The sequence below is a fragment of the Lates calcarifer genome, linkage group LG12 (genome assembly GCF_001640805.2).
Source record: "Lates calcarifer isolate ASB-BC8 linkage group LG12, TLL_Latcal_v3, whole genome shotgun sequence".
Lineage (NCBI taxonomy): Eukaryota > Metazoa > Chordata > Actinopteri > Centropomidae > Lates > Lates calcarifer.
In genome coordinates, this window is record NC_066844.1 from 10,230,363 (window position 1) to 10,256,592 (window position 26,230).

Genomic DNA, 26,230 nt, shown 5'->3' on the forward strand with positions numbered 1-26,230 from the left:
GGCTTTTGACAAATATTTCCCACATGCTTACATTACTGCATCACTGCAGTCACCTGAGATTCCTTCATCTTCAATTTGGCAAACTTGAGGTCATGTGTCACTTTTTTATTAACTGATAACAATTTGTGAGCACAACCTTTTGGCGTGCCTTCCATGCTTGGCCATATTAAATGAAGTCCTGTAAATATTGAATGAGATTCATGTTCTCTGAGTAGCCTACACCACTGGTTTTATTCCTTGTTTACTGCTTGTGCGTCCCCGAGGAGGAATCCAGCCATTGGCTTTTATCATCTCTGAGGTAACTCAGCCCTTCCTGCTTTTAATGTATGAATGCCTGTCTAGAAAATCGATCTGAAACCACAAAGCTTTTGCTTACACACCAAGTGATGTTGTCTCAATGATTAGTCGTCTGTGTTGATTAACTGAATGCAAGTAGATGAAAAAAGTATATTTAAAAATAGGTTTTAAAAAGCAGTATTTTTGTCAAAAAACAAAACAAAACAAACACACACACAAACACAGAGACAAAAACAGTAGCACTGTACCTAACAAAAAACTGAAAAATATTTCTGTATTATTGCAAGGGGATTTGTGGTACTGTAAATGCTTGTATTACTGAATATGTGGTTTGCAGTGAGCTGAGTATGAATTTGATACATCCACTAACCTCCCCCGTGGGACAAATCTTAACAGCTTTCTTAATTGCCTTATTTTTCATCTAGCACCAGTATCAGGTCAACATTTTAACATGATTGATACCTTGGTTTAAACATTGTATGTTCTTAACATCAGCATGTTTCCCAATGTACAGCCTTACAGAGCCTTTAGCATGTTTGTGAATTTTAACATTGGCAAGACACAATGTGGGTTTATTTACAGAAATGCTCCTCATAGCCACCTTGATACTATATGAGAGTTTAAATTGTATTATTTATTTATTTATTGCTAAAACTTTAACCTATTAAGACTCTTAAAAGTATACCCCGTTGACAGGGACATTGTAGCTAAAATTAATGCAGTCTAATACAACAGCCTACCAAAATATGCTGCCATTATGATGATGATAATTTTTCACCATTTTATAGAGCAAATAATTGATTGAAAAAATGACAAAATAATGGGCATAATGCAAATAAACTAGCTGTAATCCTAAACTGTATTGAATTGAGAGAGAGTTTTTAGGATAGACTATATAACACAGGGCTGTTTTTTACTTTTATTTTTTATTTATTTATTTATCTCAGAATCCATTCATTTTAACTAAGTAGACATAAGTAGAATTGCTTTGTGCAGAAGATGTCTGAGTGAAACTGTGTTATTGCAGTCGTTAACCGTGTGTGTGTGTGTGTGTGTGTGTGTGTATGTGTACGAACTGTAACCCACTGTAGGCTACTGTACTACAGAATGTTTTGCAGAAGAGGATGAGCGTGTGCCAGTTTATTTGCCCTCCTCCTTCCGTACGGAGGGGCGGGGTTCACATGGTACATCAACACTAGCAGCTAGCTGCAGATGTAACCCGGTCGCTCACACTTAAGTTTCTGTTCACTCCGGACTTTTCCGTCGTCGTTAAACTATTATCATACGCATTTTCGAACGAGGCACTGTTACATATGTTACATTTTCATTCGTCTGTTTCCATTCCATCCTGAAATCCACCGCGGCTGCGAAATCATCAGTCTCCGGTCAGTTTGAGCTCGTCGGCTCCTCGGGAACATATGATGTGAATACCGAGCACTGAAGTAGGACTGGATAACTGAGTATCTTAAAAAATATGTAAGTGTTGTTCGGAAACATCTACTCTTGACTCATTGTTACACTGTTTGTTAGATTATTTAATCTAAATATAATATTGTTCACGTAATGTGTCTACTGGGACTAGTAGTGCCATATCGTTCTTAGTGGTGCTATTTCCACAGATTCCACATTATTCCCATACTGACTTGTGGCTTTCAGCTGCGAGTTTGTAGTGAGGAATAGCCTACTTGAATAACATTTCCTTTTTTAGTAGTGATAGCACTGTGATAAATCTATAATATTCCTTAGAGGACTTTAATCACTTTTCCCTATTGATACTAGGAATGCTTTTTAAAAAAAAAAACTCATAAGCTTCAAACTCATGACATTAAGTTGTTCATAATGTGAGTGAGGAGGATGTTGTGACATTTCCCAGTGCTCTGTGTTGTCTTTCTCAGCAGGCTCATTATCTGCAGAAGCAGCCCTTTGCTTTAGGCTACAGTACACTGTACAATATCTGACTTGAACAATTAACTTTCTTTTTCCTGCTTGAAAAGATGATTCTTTCCCCTGCCTTTGCAGAAAAAACATGTTTATGTTCACTCAAACCCCTAACACCTAACCACTTTGATTAATATTTCAACATAAGTTGCAAATTGCTCCCTGACTTACATTATGCATCGTTGCATGCTGGGCCACGATTGGCTGCAGCTCTCGGTCTCTCTGTGTGGCAACAAGCCTTCCCATCCGCCCAGCAACTCCCTATTCCTCATGCCATGGTGATTTTTCTGCCTCCGAGGGCCTTTTCTGCAGCATCCAGTGTAGTAACCATGGCAACGGCAGCCTGACCCTGGGTGTGCTGCTGCTGTTACTACAGGCTTGACCTGAATTCCTTGCTGCATCCCAGGCAGGCATACATGACTTGGGCAGCTGACCTGCTCTCATTGTTGGTTGTGAAGCAGCTGAGGTTGTCAGTCAAAAGCCGAGGCACCAAAACAGTGTTCATGGATCAATAAACTCAGCTGTGATTGGCTTTGTGTTGCAAGGAGAGTCTGTAATGTTATCATTCTTAAGAAAATGTTAACGTATGAGGATCAGCTGGAGTCTCTAGCTGTGACTTCTGTGAAAAAATTAGGTTTTCAAGCAGAGATTGTAGTAAATTGTAGTAAATAATAGAGCTAGTAAATTGAATATCTTTTGGTTTTGGCCTATTGGTTGGATAAAAAGGATATGTGAAGACATCACTTTGGGCTTTAGGGAATAATGATTTGACTATTTTCTGGCGTTTCATAGACCTTTAATCAAGGAAATGATAAGCAGATTAATTAATAATGAAAATAATCACTGCAGTCCTAAGGAAAATCCTCGTAGTGAACATTTTAATATTGAATGGCTGCTGACACGATGCCTTATATCTGTGCTGAACATCTGTGTAAATACAATATAACACCAACTTGAAAGTTTAGATGACATTTCAGGCTGCTAACTGCACTATTTTGTAAAGGTGGAGGATTTTCACATTGTGAATCTGTTGCACTTTTGCTTGGTTGCTGCCTTGGTTGCCACATGGCAACAGCATTGCCATCGAACCCATCCTCACCTGTGGAATATCTTAGTATAACTCACAATACCCTTCCATTTATCTTTCTATTATGCAACTGGGGCCAGTAATGTAAGTGTATGTAATTCATTTCTTAAGGGAGAAATGAGCAGATGTTGTGGATTTAGATGCTGCTGACAGAAAATGAAAGTGTTCATGGAGCGATCCTTGCACAGCCCACAGCTCAGCTGTAGGCTCCCCGAGGTGTCAGCTTGTTGGCGGAGCCAGACTGTGTAGGAGTGCCTATTTCTGTCCTTTCTCCAAGGAACCTCTCTCTCTCTCTCTCTTCCTCTCTCTCTCTCTCTCTCCCTCCCTCCCTCCCTCCACCACTTGCTGCAGCATAACTGAAGTCAGCTCAGTCACCCTCTGGTTCTGTGCCTGTCTGTCTATCATTGTGATCTCTCTTCTACAGCTTAGCCTGCAGACTTAAGAGGACTTCAAGAAGTCAGAGTAGCAGCTAAGAGGAATAGCCATTGATTGTCTATCTTTGCCTATGGAGAGAAATCAGAGCATCTGCTCATGATTAATTGATTAGTTTATCAGCATCAAGTAATTGTTGGAGTCATTTTCTACTGAAAAATGTCAAATATTTAATGGTTCCAGCTTCTCTAATGTGAACATTTTTTGCATTTCTTTGTCTTGTACATTACTACGCTGAATGTCTTTCAGTTTTGGGCAAAATAAGTAATTTGAGTTAAAGCCCGACTGATAAATCAGCAGGTAGATTTTATCATCCGATTTACACTAATTGCAGATAAGTCAGTATCAGTATTTATTACAGGTAACAAGAAATTAAAGCAATGGGAAGCCAACGATAGTTGCTGAAGGTATTTTTTGCCAAGTGTTGCTATTATGATGTTTGTCCACCAGAACGCTGCCACTCTGCTATTGGCAAAACACTAATCCCTGTTGGTTCATTGAATGCATCACAGTACAGCTGAATGGAGATGGCATTAATGAATCTGTGTCTTCATGGTGAGGCGCTCATTTTTACATGTTATGCATTATTTGAATGATAATATTCTATGCCCCCTCATTTCTCCCTCTGTGTAACCAAAATAAGGTACAGATCTACAGCAGTCATGTGAGTCATGCCTGGTTTTGCTGCAGTAAGCCACTACAGCCCTGTGTTAATTGGGTGGTATAGGCTATAGTATGGTGGCCCTGAAGGTCAAAACAAGACAACATTTCAGAAAACACAACAACATTTCAGAAAAGACAACATTACTGAAAACCAAACATTTCACAAAACACAACATTTCACGAAGCACAACAACATTTTACACAACGCAGCGACATTTCACAAAACAGAAAGGGAGGGACAACAGCTCTTGATTGTGATTGGACAGAAATTTTGTGTTTTGTGAAATGTTGTAGTGTTTTCTGAAATGTTATGTTTTGTGAAATGTCATGTTTTCTGAAATTTTGTGCTTTAACCTTAGGCAACCTTACTATAGCCTGTTGACAAGCTTAATTTTACATTTATTAGTCTATAGGGATGACGTATTTTGTAGGCCAACCCGGAAGTTAGTATTACCTTGGTTCCCTCGACAAAAAGCCAATAGACATTTTTCCATTGGTCTTTGCTATAGAACATGAGCTCTGTGATCAACAAAAGTGTATGATACTTAAGCGTTTGTTTAGCAAAATAATCTTAACAAATGAACACCACTGTTTTGAAGCCTAAATACAATTGCCAGAAAGAAAAGCTTCTAACATGTAATTTGAACAGTGAACATTAACTACAGACCTTATTTCAGGCATTTAACCAAAACCCCATTCAAAAAACCCATTGACTTTGAGATGAGGGGGATTGGAAGTACTAAACTGCTAACTTATTTCTGGGTTTTAGGACTCATTCCTGCACCATTCTATTGTGCATCAGCCTTAAAAATCATGTATCATTGGGCATTTGCCACTTCTCTGACATTTTACTGACAAAATGGTTTATCGCTTAATTAAGAAAATGATTGGCAGAGCAGTAAAAGCTCTAATTGCAAACACCTACTGTAATTTATTGTTGAAGCTCTTGGTCATATAGACCTGATATTTATAAATCTGATATTTATTTTTGAGAAAAGAATTCTTAACATAATGGAGCATTTAGCAGCTAAATAGCCATATGTTTTCCTCAGAAATTGGTAGAGAGCAAAATTAGAGCTAAAAGAAAGTGAATATTGGACTCACATTCATTGGATGACCAGAGACATGACTCCAAATAATGGATGATGTTGCTCTATTGTCAACTGCATGTGTAAAATAAACAACTGTTTGCTCTCAAGTAAGTGCTATCAACTGGTGTTACGTCAATTTTGTATTCACAGCTTCTATTGGTTCTGTTGCCCCCAAGTGGCTAAAATAAGTTATTGCATTATTAACAGTTAATTGGTTCTAAAAATGAATGCTGATTAATTGTATGTCAGTTGACTAATTAATTAATATAGTGCTGAGACGATTAGTTGATAAATTTGACATTTGACATTAAAAAAATAAGAAAATGTGTTAGTTCCTGTTTGTACAATGTGAATATTGACTGGGTTTGTCAGTCCTCTATGATAGTAAATTGCAGATATTTAGGTTTAATGAGTTAGTCAGACAAAAGGTATTTTGATTATTCTAAACTTGCACAGACACAGTGTAGATAGTATAAAACTCTTGTTTGTATGTCTAAATAATTAAAACAATTACAAAATAACAATTACAAAACAAAAGACAGTTGTCAAACATTATGTGAAAACACTAAACCCTTAACTATAAGACACATTTCCCCCATAAATGGGTTTATAAAAACACTGGAATAATTTTTTGTCAGTACCTAAAAATAGTACAGAGCAAAAAAGAACACAAAAATAAACAGTTGGGACATGGAGATGCAGCAGGATGCTCTAAAAACTACCCGTCTGTCAGGAGCAGCATGTAACATTTGTACAGTTCTGTCATGTGCTGTCAAATTGTGCAGCAGATTCCTGTGTAGCTCACGAACATAAGTACATGGCCTGAAATAGTGTAAAATCAGTGGGGATTGCAGGCTGCAGATGTCTGCATTGACCTTAGAAAAGGCAGTTGTGCTGAAGCTGATTTTATTTATCCTCTGTGTGTCTTTCAAGACAGCGTTCCATTGTCTGCGTATTTTGGGGCCAGGGAGGTCTGGCTGCCCTGAAACCATGTGAGTCACTCACAAACAATGTGATTCTCTGTCTTCTCTCCACTGCTCACTTCTCCTCAGAATTAGACTGGAATCAATAAGGCATTGACAGCCAGTGACCCACATTTGCTACTCTCACATGATGATGGGATGTCAGTAGTATCCAGTCAATTGTGTGAAGTGATTTAAGAAATTTCTTTAGTTGATGTCACTGCTGCCTTTCTGTTTTCAGGGATGGATTTTTTTGTCTGCAGCCCATTTTGAAGCAGCTTTGTTTGCTTTATGTTGTAGATGGAATGGACCAGCAGAGGGCACTGCACTCAGGTTGCCTGGTCTCAGGGGTTCGCACGCCTCCCGTCCGCCGCAACAGCAAGCTGGCCAGCCTGGGACGCATCTTCAAGCCCTGGAAATGGAGGAAAAAGAAAAATGAGAAGCTGAAGCCCTCGGCAAGTGAGTGTGACTCGTGCTTCCATCAGTGCTGGGAAAAGCACTGGATGGTTAGGGAATCGCTCAGGAAATAGGAACAAGACGGCTGTATTTACAAAGCGTTCCACATGTTTTCATTTGCTATGCAGTCAGTGGACTGGTTTTTATAAATGTTTGTGTTGTTTAGCGGTGGAGAAGAAGACAGCTGTACGACAGAAAAGAGATGACCTCGTCAAGAGGAACCCTGGGGAGATGGAGACAGGTGCAAAATGAGAGATGAATACATACACAAACACATACACACACACACACACATGAACACATGTGACTCCAGGCTCATCACACTTCATTTGTTTAACCACATGATGCCCAACTCGTTCTCTGTGCACTGTTTGCAGAGTCAGATCTTGCTTGTGGGGGTAACAGTGAAGATCCAGACACCCCGACTCACTCTGACGGTGAGGACAGAGATGAGGAGCCTGTGGCACCTCTGGCTAGCACCAATGAAGATCTAGGCAGCGATTTAGAAGCCTCAACAGGTAGAGTACAATACTGGGGCTTGATAGAAAACATTCAACAAATAAAGAGATATACAAAGCACTTTGTATAGCTCATTGTTTTGGTTTTATGGCCCACAAGCATTGTGGTCATCTCTCCACCCTCATTGTGATTTTTCCAGCAGCAGCTGTTTATAATTGGAAAAAAAATCCAAGTCCACTCTACACTACTTAGCATCAAACAGCAGACACATACAGTTAGCAACTAGCTGGTGATTTAGCTGCTAAAGAGTCAGATATTTCCCTCAGGAGTTGGTGGAGACCACAACAGAGCTAAAAGAGGGTAAATGTTAGGCTTACATTCTACAGGTGGCCAGAAACACAACTCCAAAGAATGCTAATGCTGCTGGATATGTAAACAGGCAACCTTTTTGCTATTGTCATCCTAAATTTATAAGGTGATAACACTGTGTGTCAGTGTTGTGCTTACAGCTTGCTGCAGTGCCCTTTAGTGGCCAAACAATGATGCAGGTCGAAAATAATTTAGATTGTGGCCTGCCGTTATGTGCTTTTTGTATGAAAAGTTGTAATCGGCTGATACATCTCTATCATAATTTCTAAAGTAAGTATCACCATTTAAAGGCACTTTCACACCCATGGATAATTTAGAGTTACACATTAACCTAAACTGTGTGTCTGTGGACAGTGATAGGAAACACCAGCAGAGGTAGGGGATTTGCAGACTTGATACACAAGCAGGTGGTAGATTCAAACCTAGGACCAAATCTAGTGTCAGTCTTTACTATAGTTCCTGTTTGTGATTTAAGCTGACAAAATAATTTATTATTAGTAATAATAAATAATTAGTAATAAAATTGGTGATTCTTGTTGGTTAAAATGGCTATATCTTTCCTGGTGCGGTTTTATTGGCACCAGCTGCAGTTTGGAGTACCATGTCTCTGACTGTCCACTAAGTGGAGACAGAGACTTTCCAAACAAACCAGACATTTACATTATCGTTGCTGATGCTCCATCCCAGTTCAAGATGTGACTGAAGATTTAAAGGCAGCGGGCGACCCCAGTCAGAGTGACGATGGGGAAGACGAAAGCACGTCACTAAGCGACCCTGGTGAAGAGCAGTCGATGGGGAAGGTGGAGACTGTTGAAGGGAAACAGGAGGTGACAGTGACCCAACCTCAGAGACGAGCCAGCACCCCTCCTCCACCCAACATGCCAGTGAAACTGCTCACCAGACTGGGCAGCCTCGATGGTGAGTTTACCATGATAACGCTGATGTCAAGCCTTGCCGGTTTGCAGTGGTGTCTCATGTTGATGATTACCTTCCTCAGCTGCCCCTCCAGTGCCAGTGAAGAAGTCCCCAGCCACCTTACCCAGGAACTTCACACTTCCCAAAGACCCTCATGGCTCACTGTTGAGAGGCAGGATCTCCACACCTACTGGGTCCCCCCACCTTGGGGCACTACACCCACAGCTGCCCCCCAGCTGTATCATTGAGGAACTACACCGCGCCCTAGCCACCAAACATAGACAGGACAGGTCAGACTCTGGAGCAACATGTGCAGCATTTCTAAACATATATTGCCTTTGTTTGTATACTTTCTATTCTGTAAATGTTTCCACATGATATATATAGTGATAAATGCAGAATATAGTTATTATTTTTTACAAAATGAAAAACAAATGAAATGGAGCTTCCGTTAATGAAAGATATTGTATCAGTTCTGTTAGACTATTAAAAAACCTGTTCACGAAAAATAATAATCCAATGATTAATTTTCGATTGACTGACTAAATGATTAAGTGATTAACTGATACATTGTTTCAGCCCTTCTGCCAGCCCTCTCTGGCATTTCCTACCTAGTGAGATCATTTTTTGTTGTTGACACAATATATAATGTTCTACTAAGTTCATTAAAGACAGAGTCACAGAGTAGAAACTGTTGCTTGAATGAACTGCGAGCTGTGTTAAAAACACATAAAGTACCAGTATTGTCCTCTTCTTCCTTTTAATTATAAACTAAACTGGTTGGCCTTTAATCATTCTTTGTGGGGATGCCTGACTCTTCTAAAGTCAGCAAGCATTTCCCTGGATTTAATCACTCAGTCTTTTTTAACTGCTTGTAAAAAAATGTTGTGGTAGTCAACCAGTCATCACACAAAGCTAAAGTTGTAATTGACAGATTTGTCTTGTGATGTGTGACCTCAGTTTCCAGACAAAGGAAGCACGCTCATCTCCAAAACGCCGGCTGGATGGCCGTCTTTCCCGCACGTCTAGCACAGAGAGGGAGCCTGCCGGGGAGTCTGAGAGCAAGAAGGAGTCTGATGAGAACAAGGAGAACTGGCGTCTGGACGAGTACTTGAGCGACCAGGACAGCTGGAACGAGTCTGTGATCTCTGGTAGGTCTCTGCTGACAGCAGACATGTACTGGAATATTTGCTTTACTATTATCTGCCTCTTAATGTACAAAGCCAGCAAAATCTGGGCAACCTGTCAGTGGATAATGAAGCAGCATAATCTGCTGATATTTGTTTACAGTGAGCGCCATGACAGGGAGATTTGCAGCAATGACGAATAGCAGACTTACTGGTGTTAAATTTCAGTGGCCCGTCAACATCTGCTCTGGTGGCCTAATTCTTGGCCATTCATGTGGGTCATTGGTGCACAGCCGCCTGCCATCAACATGTCTGTGAAAAAAAAAAAGGCTAAGATGGAACGTGACAGACACACATGGTATCAGCACTAGAATGACGTAATACAAATATCTGCTGACTGAGGAGACAGTCATAAAAATATGTAAGGGATGATGTAGCAACAGAATGACAAAATAGATTTACAATGTAATTAGAATCTGTACAATGTTTCTATTATATGTCAGTGTAGCAGAAAAAAAAAACATTTACTTGCTTTGAACCAAAAATATGTAAAAATGAAGCTAATTAGGCTAATTTAATTTTACTCAGACTTTCAAATCTCTTATTATTTGCTGGCCAGGCCCTGCAACACAAATCATTCGTCGTGTGATGTGTAACCAGACCTTGCTTTTTACCTCTTAAGTCTGATCATGTTGATAAAATGAATCACAACTGTAGGATGTCACTCAGTTTGAAGCATACTCCCCATATTGGGAGTTGGTGGCATCAATGAGCCATAAAATGCACTAGTGCACAAGTAAAGGAAGAGAAGAAGCATATTGTTACCCAGTGTGATCAACGACGGGTTCAAATGCCTTTGCAAGTGTATGAAGTAGGAAATGCATTTCACATGTTTGTATGGCTTTGAGGACGCACACAAAACAATACGTTATGAGACAAGTACTTAATGTAAACTTGATGTGAAACTCCTATATAATAAGAAAAATCATGCACTCACACTGTTTGTTTCATCACATTAACATTAAAAACATGTTTTAGGAACAGTAATTATCCTAACATATTTAGTACTTAAGTGTTGGTCATTTTGGCATGGCAAATGAGTCAAAATACTACAATACTCATGTGCCTCAGGCACCAATGCTATGGAGAAGAAGCCAGTCAGAGGCATGAATCAGAATTTAGAGCTCTGTAACTGGCTGTGTCCTGCCAAAAAGTACCATGGGAGTCCAAGTTAACCCATGATTTTTGTTAATGTACACAAGCTTGTACTTTTTTTTTTCTTTTTTTTTTCTGAAGAACCAGATATTTTCTAACACAGTTGTTGATCTCGTTGACTGATGATTGAATCAGGAGAGCTTTATACTGATCCAAACTGTAGAGGAGCTCATTGCAACATTGTAACATTGTCTGTGGGAAAACTGAATAGGAATTTTACTAGTGGAACCAAATAGCTCCCCCCACTTCACAACTCTATAAATGAGCTACATGGTTTCATTGCTCAGATGGAAGACACAAATGTTGACATCTCAAAACTCACATGAAATATTGGCTAGTCTTAAATGGAGGAACACACTATGGTCTGCTTAGTCAGAGCTTTTGGAAGTGTGGTGGTGATGGCAGCAGCGATCATGCGGTGAAGATGCTTCTTTACAGCAGGCCCTTGAACTCTGGTGAAGGTTGAGGGTAACATGAATGCAGAAAAAAATTCCAAAGACATCCTAGATTAGAACTTGCTGCAAGAGATCTGCAGTATAGGTGAAGACTTGCAGTATTTTACAGCAATGTTAATACCCTGTAGGGACTAGCGGCCTCAGTCCAATCCGAAATTTGTGGCTTGACTTGTAAGTAGTTGTTCCTTCATGGTCCTCATGCAACTTGACAGAGCTTGAAGAGTTTTGCTAAGAAGAATGGGGGAAATGTGTGTGTAGTGGTCAGACATATAGATACAAATGTGCCTCTAGTAAATACTAACTTTTTTGTGTCATTTTTTTTCAGCCAGTGTTATTCAAAGTTGTATAAACTGTGAAAATGTCCAAGGAGGTGAATGCTTTTATGTAAGGCATTTGATGATGTTTATATAAGTAAGCTACAGATATTTAATTAATAAGGTGTTAGGTGTTGTTTAACACAGTTGTCGCTCAGGTCTTAAGAGAAAGCACAAAAGCACACTATGTGGTGATTAGCACCAGCTCAGCAGGTTGAGCTGGAAAACTATGTGTGGCATCTCGAAAACCACTGTGTCGTTGCTGACCTTAATTTGTGCTCGACAACAACAGGGACCCTCCCACGAAGGATGAGGAAGGAGCTGCTGGCTGTGAAGCTTCGGAACCGGCCCAGCAAGCAGGAGCTGGAGGACCGCAACATCTTCCCTGTCCGCAGCGACCAGGAGCGGCAGGAAATCCGCCAGCAGATAGAGATGAAGCTGGCCAAGTGAGTCGCTCTGTGTGGACCCAGATCAGCCTGCCATCAGCTCTCACCCCCCATCAGCCCCCCCACCTCCTCATGTATGTCTGTTTCATCACTCATCTGTTGTCCACACTTGTCCACTGCTTGTCTGTTTCCCTACCACCATCTACTAACAAACACTCTGTCCCTAAACATATCACAAAGGCTATAGTGTCTATAGTGTGTGTCAAGCCATAATAATAAGAAAATTCATGCACTCACACTGTTTGTTTCATCACATTGCTGTATATTCTCGCTAATAAGCTGAAAGATGTTTTGGAATGTGTGTTTGGATAATATATATATATGACATACAGGTTAAAGGAGGGTAAACTCATCTCAGTTTGCCTACCCCTGTTACTCAGAGTTTAGCAGCAAAGACACTTGGAGCACGCTGTAAGTTTAAATAATTTTTTGATGTGCTGCCATCTAGTTCTTCTTTGCTACATTTGTGGTTAAATTGCAAGTCTCTCAATGTGGTCAAGGTTTTGTTTTTGGTCTCTACCAAACCAAAATAGAATGAATTCAGGAAGCTTTGCAGTCACTGCACCCCAACTGTTGTTTGACAAAGTAAGTTCCAGCACGCAACTCCCCATGAAACAAATGAACATATTTACATTTCTTTTTTGTGTAGGAGTTAAACACATGAGATACAGTGCGTTAATTACTGAGCTTTAGCGGTGTAGGTAGGCATACTTTGTCACTTTGGACAGAGCCAGGGTAGCTGTTCCCCCATCTTTTTATGCTAATCTAGGCTAATCATGGTCCGACCCCAGCTCTATACTTAACCTTCAGTCATGAGAATAATATTATTCTGTGACATAAGTCTATTTTCTACAATTTTAAAGCTACATTAATTAATTGTTGACCACTTTTTATCACTTCATAAAGTTGATATAGTGAACATGGTAACAGTTGCTTATTAACATACCCAGCAGACATGAAGCAATACTAGCATTTGCAGTCTTGAGTTGCCGGTGACCCAGTGCTCGTTCAGTGTTCACTACCCTTTTAGCTTTGTTTTGTGTCCAGCAATATGTGCCTTTTAGCTGCTAAATAGTCCACTATGTTCACCAGCTAGAAACGGGTTGATGAAGGCAACTGGTGAGTGTGAAATTAAATATTAAAGTTGCATCTGTAAAACCAAAACAATGAGCTGAAAGACACTAGAATAAGCTGAGGTGAACTGCAGAAGACTCTGTTGCGTTGTTACTATGAGTGACACCTTTCTCATCACATGTAGTCATTCATCTATTCATCTATGTAAATATTGATTAGTGCAGCTTTAAACTATTATTTTATATTATCTCCATCTTTAAAATTGTCAACCTAGTACTTACATCACTTTGACATGTGATATCATATCTATTGTTAATCTACAACTTGCCGATTTATGCTAAAGCCTCTTCTGGGACCGGGGTAAAGCTGTTCACTACTGCATAATTAGGGCACAATTGCCTCAGTACACTGTGTTACTGTCATCAGGTGTTATTGGCTACACCTAGTTAAATCCAGTGCATTATAACAGCCCTGGAATTAGTCCTACCTGTTCGGTTTTGGTTGAGACTTGAGGAGGTGCGGATTCAGGCTGTGTTCTAAGGTGCTGTTGAAATATATTGCTTTATACTGGCGGAAGAGTAAATATTAGCACACTTTTCAATTTGTACAACACACTAAGCAGTCAAAATTATGGTATGGAAAGATATGACAGGATAGGAAAAAGGAGAAAAGCTCCTGTTGGTCCTCAGTGCATCAGTGCATTGTACGTTCATATTTTATTGTGGTCCTGTTAATTGACTATTACTTTACTTTCTTTACTAAATTGTCACAACAAAGCTTTTTTAAAATTTGAAATGCTGTTCCTCTCCTTTCATTGGATGTGGCTTTTCTGGGTCAAGTGGACTGATTTTTGGAGTGTGGAACAGGATTTACTGAAAGGCAGAGGATGAATGCAACACAGAACATAATCGTATTTGTTGCGTTATGTAAAAGGCAATAGGCTGTTATTATGGTAACTTTAATAGGATTAACAGTCAAATCAGGTTGGGTTTTTTGTGAATAATACAGCAGCAGGGTGTTGCTGGTAGGCTTATACAATGCTCAGAGTGAGAGGAGGAAGGTTCACTCCTCTCTAGAAATGTTGTCACAACATCAAATATATTGTTATTATATTGTTATATTGTTTCTGATACTAATCTAATCTTAAAGCATGATGGCTGGCCCTCTCATTAAAATTCATGGATGTCAAGTGTGGGTGCTGGACAGTAAAACAGCAGCTCTCCTGACAGTGGATGACCGTTTGACTTTTTGGACTCACAGAGGGTTGAAGCAGCTTTTGTAGCTGTTTTCACTTTTGTCTCTGTGGACTATTAACACTTTTAGTTGTTTTTCATACCTTTGTTAAAACAGGCAGCTGTGATAATAGCCTGTTAGTGAAATGTTCACACTTCGCTGTGTGCCGAATGCTGCTAAGTGCTTTAATTTGAGGTTAACCCGCTTTCGGCTGCCAATTTTGTTGAAACAGATGCTGTTCTTCACAGTAAGCGACAAACAAACCTACAAACTTCTAATTGCCGTTTTTAGATGCATCATTACCTGAAACAACTCTCATCTTAAAATTGCTCGTAGGCCTTTAACTGAATTCAGTTTTTTCAGTCATCACGTGTGCATCTGGTAACATCTGTTGATTTGGATCATAACAACATTTTAACTACACTGTAACTGCATTATGAATTATTATGCGAATACACTTTAGTGCATAATGTATCTTGCATTAGCATCATATTATATATTTTATGCATTTATCATAAAATATATGATTGTGTTTATTTAATTCATAAACTAATTAGTCAAAATGAGAAAGCAGAGCTAATGTAAAATATCAAATTAACACACTAAATATTCGTCATGTCAGTTTATTTCCATTCTGGTCAGGGTATAAATTGTCTTCCACCATTAAGTTTAAGTGTTTACAGTATGTTAATGTAGACAGATTGAAGTCAGTATTTTATTAAGACGCAGATGAGGAATCATCAGCCTTAATAAATTGGAAAATAGGAAATATAGGGTGCTTCTTCTAAAAGCAAAACAACACATTCAATAATAATAATAATTTATAATGTTTAAGATACGCTACTGAATCTCTGTTGTCTGCTTTTAAAAACACATGATGTTAACAATCTCAGGGCTCCATTCTTCTGTGCTGAGCAGACAGGCTCACTACAAATGTCATCACTAAGGGGCATCACAATGAGCTGATGTGTCTGCCTGTAAAACAAATGCACCTACTGACAATGAACAGGCGACTCTGTGGTGGTTTTTTCTCCTCAGAGTGCACCACAGTGAGTGCTGTGGAGTTGTCTTTTTTGTCTATTTTTTCAATATAATTTTTTTATTCATGTATTGAATGTAATTCAAATCTAAAAAATATTCCACTGATTTTTCCAGCAGCATACTTCAGGCTGGAATACGTTTTCATTCATCAACTAATCCAATAATGATGTTTAAAATCCCAACATTGATCCCTGAGTTGCACCTTTTCTCTGTACATGTACTTGTGTAAGTGGTTTGGTTAAGGCTTCATGCTATCATCGACATACAGCCGTCTTGAGTCATGACAGTGCTGTAGTCTGTTATGTAAATACGTACAGTCTCTTTATTTTCTAAAATATGGATCATGATAATTCCCTTGTAAGTGGTGCAGGTTTTTTATTATTGCCAATCAACTGCACATAAAGGCGTACAAATTTTTATAGCTTTACATTTTAGTCATTTTGCATTTGCCAAGGAAAATAAATCTTTGGTCCATAAATGTATAACTGGAAAATGTGTTTCAAGTTTAGCATATAATGTGCATTCTACACAATTTTATATTCAAGGAAACAACTGTGTCACTCACTTGCTGAATGGAGAGGAGATGTAATAGACATTACATAATTTTTGCAGCATAAAGGTCACCACTGGAGCCAGTGAACTCCAGGGAGATTGGACCCCTGTGTGCCCTGGGTGTGGTTTCATTACATATCCAGTACTATCACAGGTCAAAGCAGCTAATTAGAGAGATGAAGACTTTGAGCTGAGAGAGAGAGTGATCTGGTTTCCGTTCCTATCCGACCACACTAGGAGGGAAATAGGGCAGAGAGCTTTTGAAAAAGCCTAATTAATTGACAGTTAAGCCTTTCACTCCCTGCTTCGTAATTTAACTGTGAGAGATGAGTAAGGCGGGGTGACATTCAGACAAGATAAATAATACTGCCCAGGAGTTTCTTTTAGCCTGGCATCACGCTTCTCCATGTGCCTTTTTCCTACGCCCTCGCCCAAGGCATTTCACAGCTGCGTGTCAATCTGGATAGTCTGAGTGGCTATGTGTGCCTCTGATGTATGTGACGTTATCATAAACCAAAGCTGTTCCAAACACGCCTTGTTCCATGTGCACGTGGACAAATTCCAACAAGTAATTGCAGAATAGCAAAAGGCATCATGAATTTAATTACTGAACATGCCAGAAAGGGCATTGGATGCATGATGGCCTCTAGTTGGCAGGGGGCATTTTAGCGACACACAGCTACATCACACACTACTTATGTAAAGTGAACTCCTGACTACTCTTGCATAATAAAAACAGGAAGTGATCAATTATGTGCTGTAAGTGGAAGTGTGACAGTGGGGAAGCTGGGTTATGGACAATACGTACTCAATGTTGGTTAAGGACAGAGGTCAGAGCAGCAGGTCTATTGTGAGCCAAGTTCCCTGCTGTCAATACAGTTCACTCAGTGTGCTACATTACTGCAGTAATGACTTTTCTACCTGGTGCACCTACAGTATACCTTCAATCAATTAATCAATCGTCAGTTATACAACTGATTTATTTATAGAGAAAGAAAGCAGTGATTAGACACATGATATTCAGTATTAAGACCAAAATAAGAATTTATTCTCTTGAGGAGTAAAAACACATCAGTGAGCCACATAATTGCACTGGGTGATGTGTTCATTCATTATCATGACCATGGTCGTTTATTTTGACTTGATCAAACATTGACCATCCTGCTACTGTAAATACCCAGCATCAAATGTGTATTAATCTGCTACTGAAAATAGTCCTCAGTAAGTTCATGGTTTCCTCCTGTTGTAATGTTTGCTAAAAACTACAGTGCCCAGTTGGTTGACTTACTGAGGATTTTTGAACAGTTGGTCTCAATTAAAAGAATCATAGGATTTTTTTCTCTTCACCCCTCACTGTTACATGATATAATATACAGCAGCAGTAAACCAGTTCCATCCCAAGACCAACAACTAGATAGTTAGCATTAGCAGGGTTAGCAGTTTTTTTTCTTAGCTTTCACTTATGGGGATTGCTTCTAGCACTCAGAAGAATGGACTTAAGTTTTCAGATCAGTACAATCAGTGTGTGACTGTGCAACAAGTGTTCCACGGGAAAACTTAAGCTGAGCTTTTGAGTGAATTTCACCTTTGAGCCCAGTCCTGTGCCAGACGCTTTGTCTGCAGCCTGGCTGTGCTCTCACAGGTGCTGCAGCGCTCAGCTTAGACTGCAGGACTGACTGCTCAACAAGAGTCGTCCACATGAACTGAGTCAGAGCTGTGAACAGCTGAAGCATGCCATTGTTTGGGGTGACGGCACCATGTGCTCGTCTGCCAGCGTCTCCGTCCTGCTGACCACACGGTCTGCCAGAGGGCATGACGAGCCCTTCCCTGGCAGCTCACACAGCAACAACAAAAGCTGGAGGGACCATCTCCTATACCCGCTCTCTAAACATCCCTCCTGTACCAGTGACTGTACACACACTGAATGAATCATACTGAATCTGTCACATTGAATGAGTCGTGCTGAATCGAACAGAGTGGTGTTTGTGGAGGTGGCCAGCATGCTGTGTCCTGTCTGAAGCACCCAGCAGTGTTTGTGAAGGGCCTTGAGCAGCGCAGCTGTTTGTACAACATCAGGAACAGAACAGCCTTCATCGCTGACTGAGAACAATCAGTTTTCTCACCTTGACTCTTGAGCAGAGCAGCGGTGATGCCGAGGCATTCATCTGAGTTACCTTGTGCAGAGTCAACAAAAGCTGAAAATGAATGAATGCATTATGACCTTAGTTTACAGTGAGCACTTTTTAAAGCCACTGTGTGTAGAATTTTAATGTGATAGCAACCCTTTGTTTTTTTCTGAAGGAATAACATGAGACTAAATTAGTACATTCTGCATTACTTTAGCCTAATTTATCTCCAAAATATAAGGTCCATATGGAAGGCTGCAGCAAAGCTCTTGAAACTACCACTGTGGGGTGCCAAAACATGAATTATAAAAAACTATGCATAGGGTCTTTAAAACGAGTGGGACAATTTTGAATTTATTTTAAATAGCAAAGCAAAGTATTGGAACAATATTTGAACATAGGCTTTAATCTGAGCATAACTTGTGTAGTACCTACTGACAAATGCAACGATGCACTGATCTAAATGTTTTGCTTTTAAGTGCTACTGCTGTTACTGCAGTAGCAGGGTGGATCTGAACACGCTGGCACTGACAGTGAAAACAGCGAAGCTTGGGTTTTTTTATGGTCAGCCCTCGCCCCCCTGTCTGATGAAGGCTTAGGAATTACTCAGTCTCAAAAGTGCTATTCCAAAATTTGTTATAACACAAAAAATAATAATAATTTTAAAAATATATATAAATGTACTGATTCTTGCTTTTATTCTGCTGCTTAGTTTTATTTTTTAATTATTCAATCATCACATACACTCATCATATATGTTTAAAAAAAACTTTTTTTTTCTTTTATTTCATTAGCTTTTTGGAGATGTCAGTTTGTCTCACATACACTTAGATAGATTTGACAAAACTCAGAGGGCATCAGGAGATAGCAAACTCACAAAACTAAACAAAGATTGTTGTGTTTTAATGCAGTCAGTACATGAGAAGAAGATATATAACGCTACCTATATACACATTCTGTAAATAAATATCAAAAATAAGAACAAAAACATATCTTAAAACAGCTTTAAAATAACTCCAAATTATACACTTAATTTTCACAAGACATAATTGTTTAAGGCTGTTTTCATTTGTGCTGTGATGTAACACTTCCACTGTTACATACTGAAGAGTACATTGCATGTTGCATTGATTTACATTACTGTAGCATAGAGCGCCACTCTGCAGCAGAATGCAGAGCAGTGGGCTGGCCTAGGATAGCAGAAGGGAATCCTCTGTTTCTAAATTTGGCTCTCATTGGCGAAACACTGCAGCAACAGCAGCCATTATCAATGGCCTATCTACGTCACAGCCCAGCTTGCCTTCCCTCTGCCCCTGTCCCTGCTGATGGAGGGACTGCATTTTCTCTCCCCCGCTCTTCTCTGATTGAACCATGTCCACTCTCCCTGTGGGGCTCTTCTGGAGTGCTGGGCACAATTTACTGCAACAATCTACATCTCCATCCCTGTCCTCTTTTACAGGCTTCTATGCTGGCATTATCAGCCTGCGCCCTCAGCTTAGGACATCATTATATAAAAATGCCACTGTGAAGATCCTCCTTTATAACAGTGCTGAGATTTTGCTGCAGCCCTCCTATGAGTTTGTGAGAGGATAGTGATCGTGCGTCTGATGACTTAGTAAAAATCCCAGAAGCATCAAATGCCCTGAGTTCCCAGTAGAAACGTGTGGCTGCTATTTTTAGAAGGGCAACTTTTTGAATCCAATTATTACCCTGTGCCTGTCATGTGATGATCATGTGGGTGACCATGCAGGGAGGGCTGCAAAGAGAGTGAGCAATGAAAGGAGCTGGAGCTGGCAGAAGTAATATAAAAGGAGGATAAGCAGATGTTTTGAAAGTATTGTTGTTTGTATTTCTGTGCAGATTGCAGGTATAGTTATACACACATAGCTTGGTGGCAGAGCTGCTTTGGATGCAGAAATAATTACTGAGGAGCCAAAGAACTACAGTTTCAAGATTGGATTGAAATCCACTGACAAAGGCAGCCTGATCATGTTTTCATCATGACAGATCATATCAGGTCAGCTTCTAAAAATGATTGTTCCTCTTTCTTTAAAGGGCAAAAGAGGTAAAAGAAAGCAAAGAGAAAAACTTTGCACCACCATAATAACCATTACATTAACACTCTTAACTTTCCTCATGAGAACTGCATAAATATCCAGCAAAACACTTAACATATAAAATGAAAAAAGAGAAATTAAAACTTAATTTAACTTCTTGTCAAGATGCTTTTGCATATTTGGACTTTATACTTTTTACTTTTTTACTTTATACTTTTTCTGGTCACACCAGAAAATAGTGCATCAAAATGAATCTGTGTTTCTTTGGGAGATATTTGGTTCTAGAAGGTGGTGACAATTCTCACAGGGCTAGCTGGTAAGCTGCTGTGCACGGGCTAACCTGCTAATAGACTGGGCTAGCACTTGTCAGTTACACTTTTGTTCAGTTAAAAAGTTACTTAAAAGGGAAAATTAAATCTCTCCCAGATCCTTACTGACAGGCATTTAGCATACTCATTAGCATAGGTCACCATCCTCTGAAAATCAGCACTGCCACAGTAGCTCTTTGTTGGTCAATGGTGCAAATTTGTGGGTTTGTGGTTTTTAATGGTGGTGTGATAGGCATTTAGGCAGCACTAGCTAGCTACCAACTTTAGTGCAACCCTTAACTAAGCTTTCAAAACATGAATTGTTTATAGAATAAATTAAACAGGTATATGAAGTATAGAATGGTGCTATCGATAGTAAGGATAGCAGCTTGACAGATAAGCAAGATACTGTAAGTAATGAGAGAATGTGTTTGGTTGAAGGTTGAAGAACAAAAACCACTATGTAGGTATGCACTATTTCTCAAATTTTAAGCAGCATCGTGATTCGAACTAATACAGTTTGCAAACCGCAAAAATTGCAATTTTTTTTTACAACAGAATGACAGTGGATTCAATTTTATGTCTGCAGTTTTTCTGCTATATATATTTTGAGAAAGTTATTGCTGCTGTTGCAATATTATAGAGTTGCATAATACGCATTTGAGCTGAGAAGGAGAGAGAGAAAGAGAGAAGAAGAAGAGAAACATTTTCTACCAGAACAAATCCAATAGTTTTTATCGTCTGTGTCTGTCTCTACAGGCTCTCTGTGTGCCTGTCAGTCGTCTGTCATTCCCTCTCAATGTATCAGCATTTGAAAAATCACCACAGGCAGCAGTATGACCAATGTTAAGTTACTGCAAAGCAGGCAAGCGAACGTAGTGCCACTATTAGTTTTGTGAGAATTGTTCTATGGTTCATTATGTGTATGTGTTATGCCATTTTTTTGTTAGAATAAATACATTCTGGATTCATTTTCATACTCATCCTTGGATCAGTATATAGTGCAGTTAATATTCAAATGATCTTTTAAATGGTAGTGCTTCATCACATGTTTTACATGTATATAGTGACTCTTTGACTGAAGCTTGGCTTCCAAAAATTATATCACAATTCAAATCACAATTGCAATATTTGTCAGAAAAATCGCTATTAGATATTCTCCCAAAATCGTTCAGCCCTACCACTATGTAATACATCTAATTGTTAGTTCCTTTTGTGGAGGGGATTTAACCAGATTACCCTGTCTGACCTTTCAAGTTCAGTCTAGACATATGGCATGAAGTTATCAGATAAGCTGTTTACAGCAGCTGGCTGATGCAACAAGATTATGAAAATCATGTTTAGGAATTCCTGAATTGATATAATTTATATAATGAGTTATATATATCACTTCTCCTTCTTTTTTTCTTTTTTTACTGTTTTTATTTACACTTCTACCACAACTTTTTTGCAGCTCAGATGTGAGGTTAGCTAGTTTTGACCATGCTCATTTACTTGGCTAACAAGGTTATTTCTCCCACTAGGTTTGCCTTAGTAAAATGTCTGTATTATTAAAACTCCAGTCAACATGTCTAGGTTATATGGATAGGAGTAAGAGGAAATGAAGAGAAAAGCAGAGGGAGGAAGACTCGTAGCAGTGATGGTGAGGATGATAGCAGCCTACTCAGTATTTGCCTCAGTCTGCTGAGCCATGAATCAACCAATAATTGAACATTTGAGTCACATAGAGCCATTTCTGCTGACACCACAACTTGCTGCATGAAGCAGGACAGAGCAACTAACCACAGATGCTGTCCAGTGCTGCTTTAAATAACTCAGTATTGCATTAGCTACAGAGCAGCTGACTGGAGGACAGTAATATTGCCATTTAGAAAGCCAAGTAAGAAAGATTTCCAGAAGAACTGTCTCATCAGGTGTCATTAAGACATCATCTTCAATCTTCTGTTCACTTGCTTTTTCCTTTAAAAAGATATCACTGTGAACTGTATTCTACACAACAGCAGTTTCTAGGCAACCAAGGTTGTCACATGGTGACTGGCTGCTTTTTCTTGTGGAACTGCAGAGAATAGTTTGAGTTCATTAATGCTCTGCTCGGGCTTCCCTCCCTCTTTTTTTTTTGGGTTCCCTAGTGCTGGTAAGAAAACTACCAGGCAAGTGATCGCTTTCACAAAATCCAAAAATGTCTGACAAAACGGTGAGGAGCACAGTCATGTGTGATACAATAAAGACTGGCCTACTTGGGACACAATTTAGATGAACCCTTACCCCTCCTGAAAGCAATGACTGTTTCATTTCAGTTTTATTTTCTTTTATATAACTGCTGTTTGCATGTGTGTGTGTGTGTGTGTGTGTGTGTGTGTGTGTGTGTGTGTGTGTGTATGTGTGTGTGTGTTTGAACTGCAAAAGGAAAGAGTTTTGTTAACTGGAGCATTATGTCTGCTGAAGAATGGAGAGTGTCTTAAAGTGTCCTCTGTCAAAACTGTTGTCCTGGTGCTACTACTTTGGGGAGAGAAAGAAACAGTTGTATTGGCAGAAATGGAATATAATATACATAAGTATATTTTTATTGGTGTATTATCACCTAAAACTAATAATCATTATGTTTTTGTTTGTTTGGAATGAGACATTTATATCTACATAGGAAGCAGGTCCTCTTCCACAGAGTCTGCAATGTTGCGCCACCATGTTGCTATAGTAGCCCATAGTAGCCCACAGTGGACAGACCTAACACCTCCCATGTTTTTATGTTGACAGTGCAGTTTGTATATTGAAGACAAAGAAGACAAAGAGGAAGAGAGAGGGAGAGAGTACATGTCAGCTATAACTTACATTTTTTTATAGACCAACAGCCAAATACAATATCTTGATATAGCTATATAAACACATTGATTATTATTTCTTTTATCTTAATTTGTATTGATTATTATTTCTTGATTTTTTGGGATAATTTTATTGTGGTATATGCAGGGCTGCATGATTCTGAAAAAAATTTGTATCACCTTTTTTTTAACTTATAATTGAGATCACAATTCTCTGCTGATTTTTTTTTTTTTGCACTCATTTAGCTGATACATGAGGAAGTGGAACAGAAAGTATAATAGTGGCTGATATAGAACAGGCAATATCTTTGGCTAAGTGGTAGGTGATCATGTCTGTAGTTTCCTTGTGCCTTGAGCTTGACAGGTATGGTGATAAACTGTGTAAGGTTCTATGACTATGATGATCTATGGTTCTATGATGATCTGATGCCTGCTAAATGTGAATGTGTGTTTCTGTGAGTGAGTCCAGGTGATTCATTTCATCATTTAGATGTTTCATCATCTGGGTGGAGTTTTAAGTGCCTTGCTTTTTTGATTTTTACAACAAAGACCAGTGTGCAATTTAGCTAAATGTTAGTGTGTTGGAAACCCTCTGACCCACCCAACTCCACTTAGTCCTAGGTGAAAACATGTCCGTAGTCAGCTGAGGGTTAAAGTAATGGCAGCAGTGTGTAGTTTTTTCTTTGTGGTTGCACATGAAGAATGTTTCTTTCAGGATGTGCCTCCCTGGTTTCTATTTGTGCCTTTATAGCGAGCAGCATCTCAATCGGGCATCAATCCAATTACAGGACTGGAGTTGGCAGATATTGTAAAGCAGTTGGAGAGACGTAAGCAGCGGATGAAACAGCCTGCACATATATGGCATGAAGCGAAATCCTCAAATTACATGTTGTCACCACTATAGACCATCCCTGTCCCACATGCAGTAATTAACGTTATACAATGGCTTTTTTCTAGGGCTCTAGCTGTGCACACCCTCTAATTGAAATGTCAAAAGTCTCAAAGCCTTTGCACCCACACATTGAATACTGGTTGTTTTTCTCTCTTTTCTAACCTCATGCCAAATAAGGGTTAGATCACCAGTGATCAGTGGCATGACACACAGTGACATATGTGGCTAATTTTGTTTGCTTGTCACCCACTGGTACATTTCTCAGCCTATAAATAAACAGATACAGTAGAGTATATATTTGTCCTCCCTGTCTGGCCATTGTCCATCTCTGGCATTGATTCTGACTTGCCAATTGACTGTAAGAGTGTTCATTATGCAAACAGAATCAGAAATAGATTTTTAAACAGGGTACATTTGCTTTGTTGGCTAATGGCTGTCCATGCTAGTGACATGAGTCAAATGAGGTCCATTGCCATTACATTTGGTATCAGGTACCCCAGATGACAAATCCCAGTTACTCTGATGAAAGTTTGTGGTTCATGTACAGTAACCTACAGCATTCGAAGCAGGATGATGCTATTTGAAGTTGCCTCCTCCACACTGTGCTCCCAGCAGGTTGTTCAAGAGCTAAACGTGATCCCCCGCTTGATCTGTGGACCTGTGCTAAAGGGCAAAGCCTCAGAGACAAACAATTGGCTAGATATGCAATTGATTCTTGGTTTCATGTCTGAGTCTTTGACTGTGTACCATTCATCTATCATCAAAAGCACAGCTAGCCTTTGAACAGAAGGAGCTTTTAAAAGGTAGTTGGAAAGGCTCTTAAGTGATTTACTGAGCTTGTTTTTTGTCATAACTTGAAATTTAACAGTGTGTAGTGGGTACAATAGAATGTCAAGTGATGCTGCAAATAAAGCGATAGTCTTTCATATTTATGTGACCTAGTAACTGTTGGAGACATCCAGGTCAGTACTTAAACACAACCAAGTTACATAAATGCTGAGCTTCTGGCAGGCTACGATTAAAGAAGGTTCCTTTAATTATTCCTGGCAACTAACCCCCAACTGCCCCCCTGCGCCCCCATCCCTCGGGCCGGCCTGGGCCCACTCCGATTCCACATCTAACCGTGGCGCTCCTGTCCTCGGGCTCTGTCACTGAGGGGAAGGAGTGAGGGATTAGAACACACCTCAGTGGGCAGTAGCTGGCCGCTGCCTGGCCCGTGGCGCCTGACTCATCCCATTCTCCTCCACTTTTCATGGGCTGACATTCCCATCAGCCCCTGTTCTTACAGGCAGCTCATTGCTTTGACATGCTGGTGAGTTCTCCAACAAACAAGGAACTTTTACCTCTGACCAAACAGAGTGGGTGAGTACTTGTGAAGCACAATTCACTGCAGGAGGCTGTGACTAAAGGCCCATTTGGACTGTTTGGCAAAATAGACACAGGCTGACTCACTCCTGCTTTTATGGTATTTGGATGTTGTCTTTACATATAATCTAGAGCACCTGAATTTTCTAATGTAAAAGACATCTGATACATTGTTGGCTTGAGTATGGCTGCAGATCTGATTCACTTTGCGAACAGGAAAATGCTATTGACCTGAAATGTTTTTTGCTGCAGACCACACATCCTGCTATAGCTCTGCTCCATTTAGCACATTGACTCGCCTCAGCTTCCAATGTTACCATTTCTGTGGCTCTGTTTTGTAAGCCCTCAATGGTACCAGACACAGCTGAAGCCGTTGCAGGCTTCAGGTTGCAAGATATTTTAGATCTGCACTCTAGGTGCCATCCGCCTAGTCAGTATTTAAAGGGCTGTGGACAAAATGTTGCCTGATCATTGTCTGAGCTCAACTGATTAGTAGTAACATACAAATTAGTTTATTCTGTTAGCAAAATTATGCAT

General features: G+C 39.6%; 1 protein-coding gene across 13 annotated transcripts in view; it reads left to right on the forward strand.

Moving 5' to 3' along the window:
* Window positions 1-26,230, forward strand: part of phactr3b (phosphatase and actin regulator 3b) — a 93,107-nt gene that overhangs the window by 58,492 nt on the left and 8,385 nt on the right. For 3 of the 13 annotated variants that reach the window (XM_051074580.1, XM_051074591.1, XM_051074590.1), the window contains exons 2-8: window positions 6,771-6,929; window positions 7,093-7,167; window positions 7,304-7,444; window positions 8,442-8,672; window positions 8,752-8,959; window positions 9,630-9,820; window positions 12,073-12,226. In XM_051074580.1, coding sequence (XP_050930537.1) covers window positions 6,771-6,929; window positions 7,093-7,167; window positions 7,304-7,444; window positions 8,442-8,672; window positions 8,752-8,959; window positions 9,630-9,820; window positions 12,073-12,226 — 1,159 coding nt within the window. Of the gene's footprint in view, window positions 1-1,478; window positions 1,774-6,441; window positions 6,501-6,770; window positions 6,930-7,092; window positions 7,168-7,303; window positions 7,445-8,441; window positions 8,673-8,751; window positions 8,960-9,629; window positions 9,821-12,072; window positions 12,227-26,230 lie in introns of those variants that run through there. The other 10 variants (XM_051074581.1, XM_051074587.1, XM_051074582.1 and 7 more) reach the window with 8 other exon arrangements.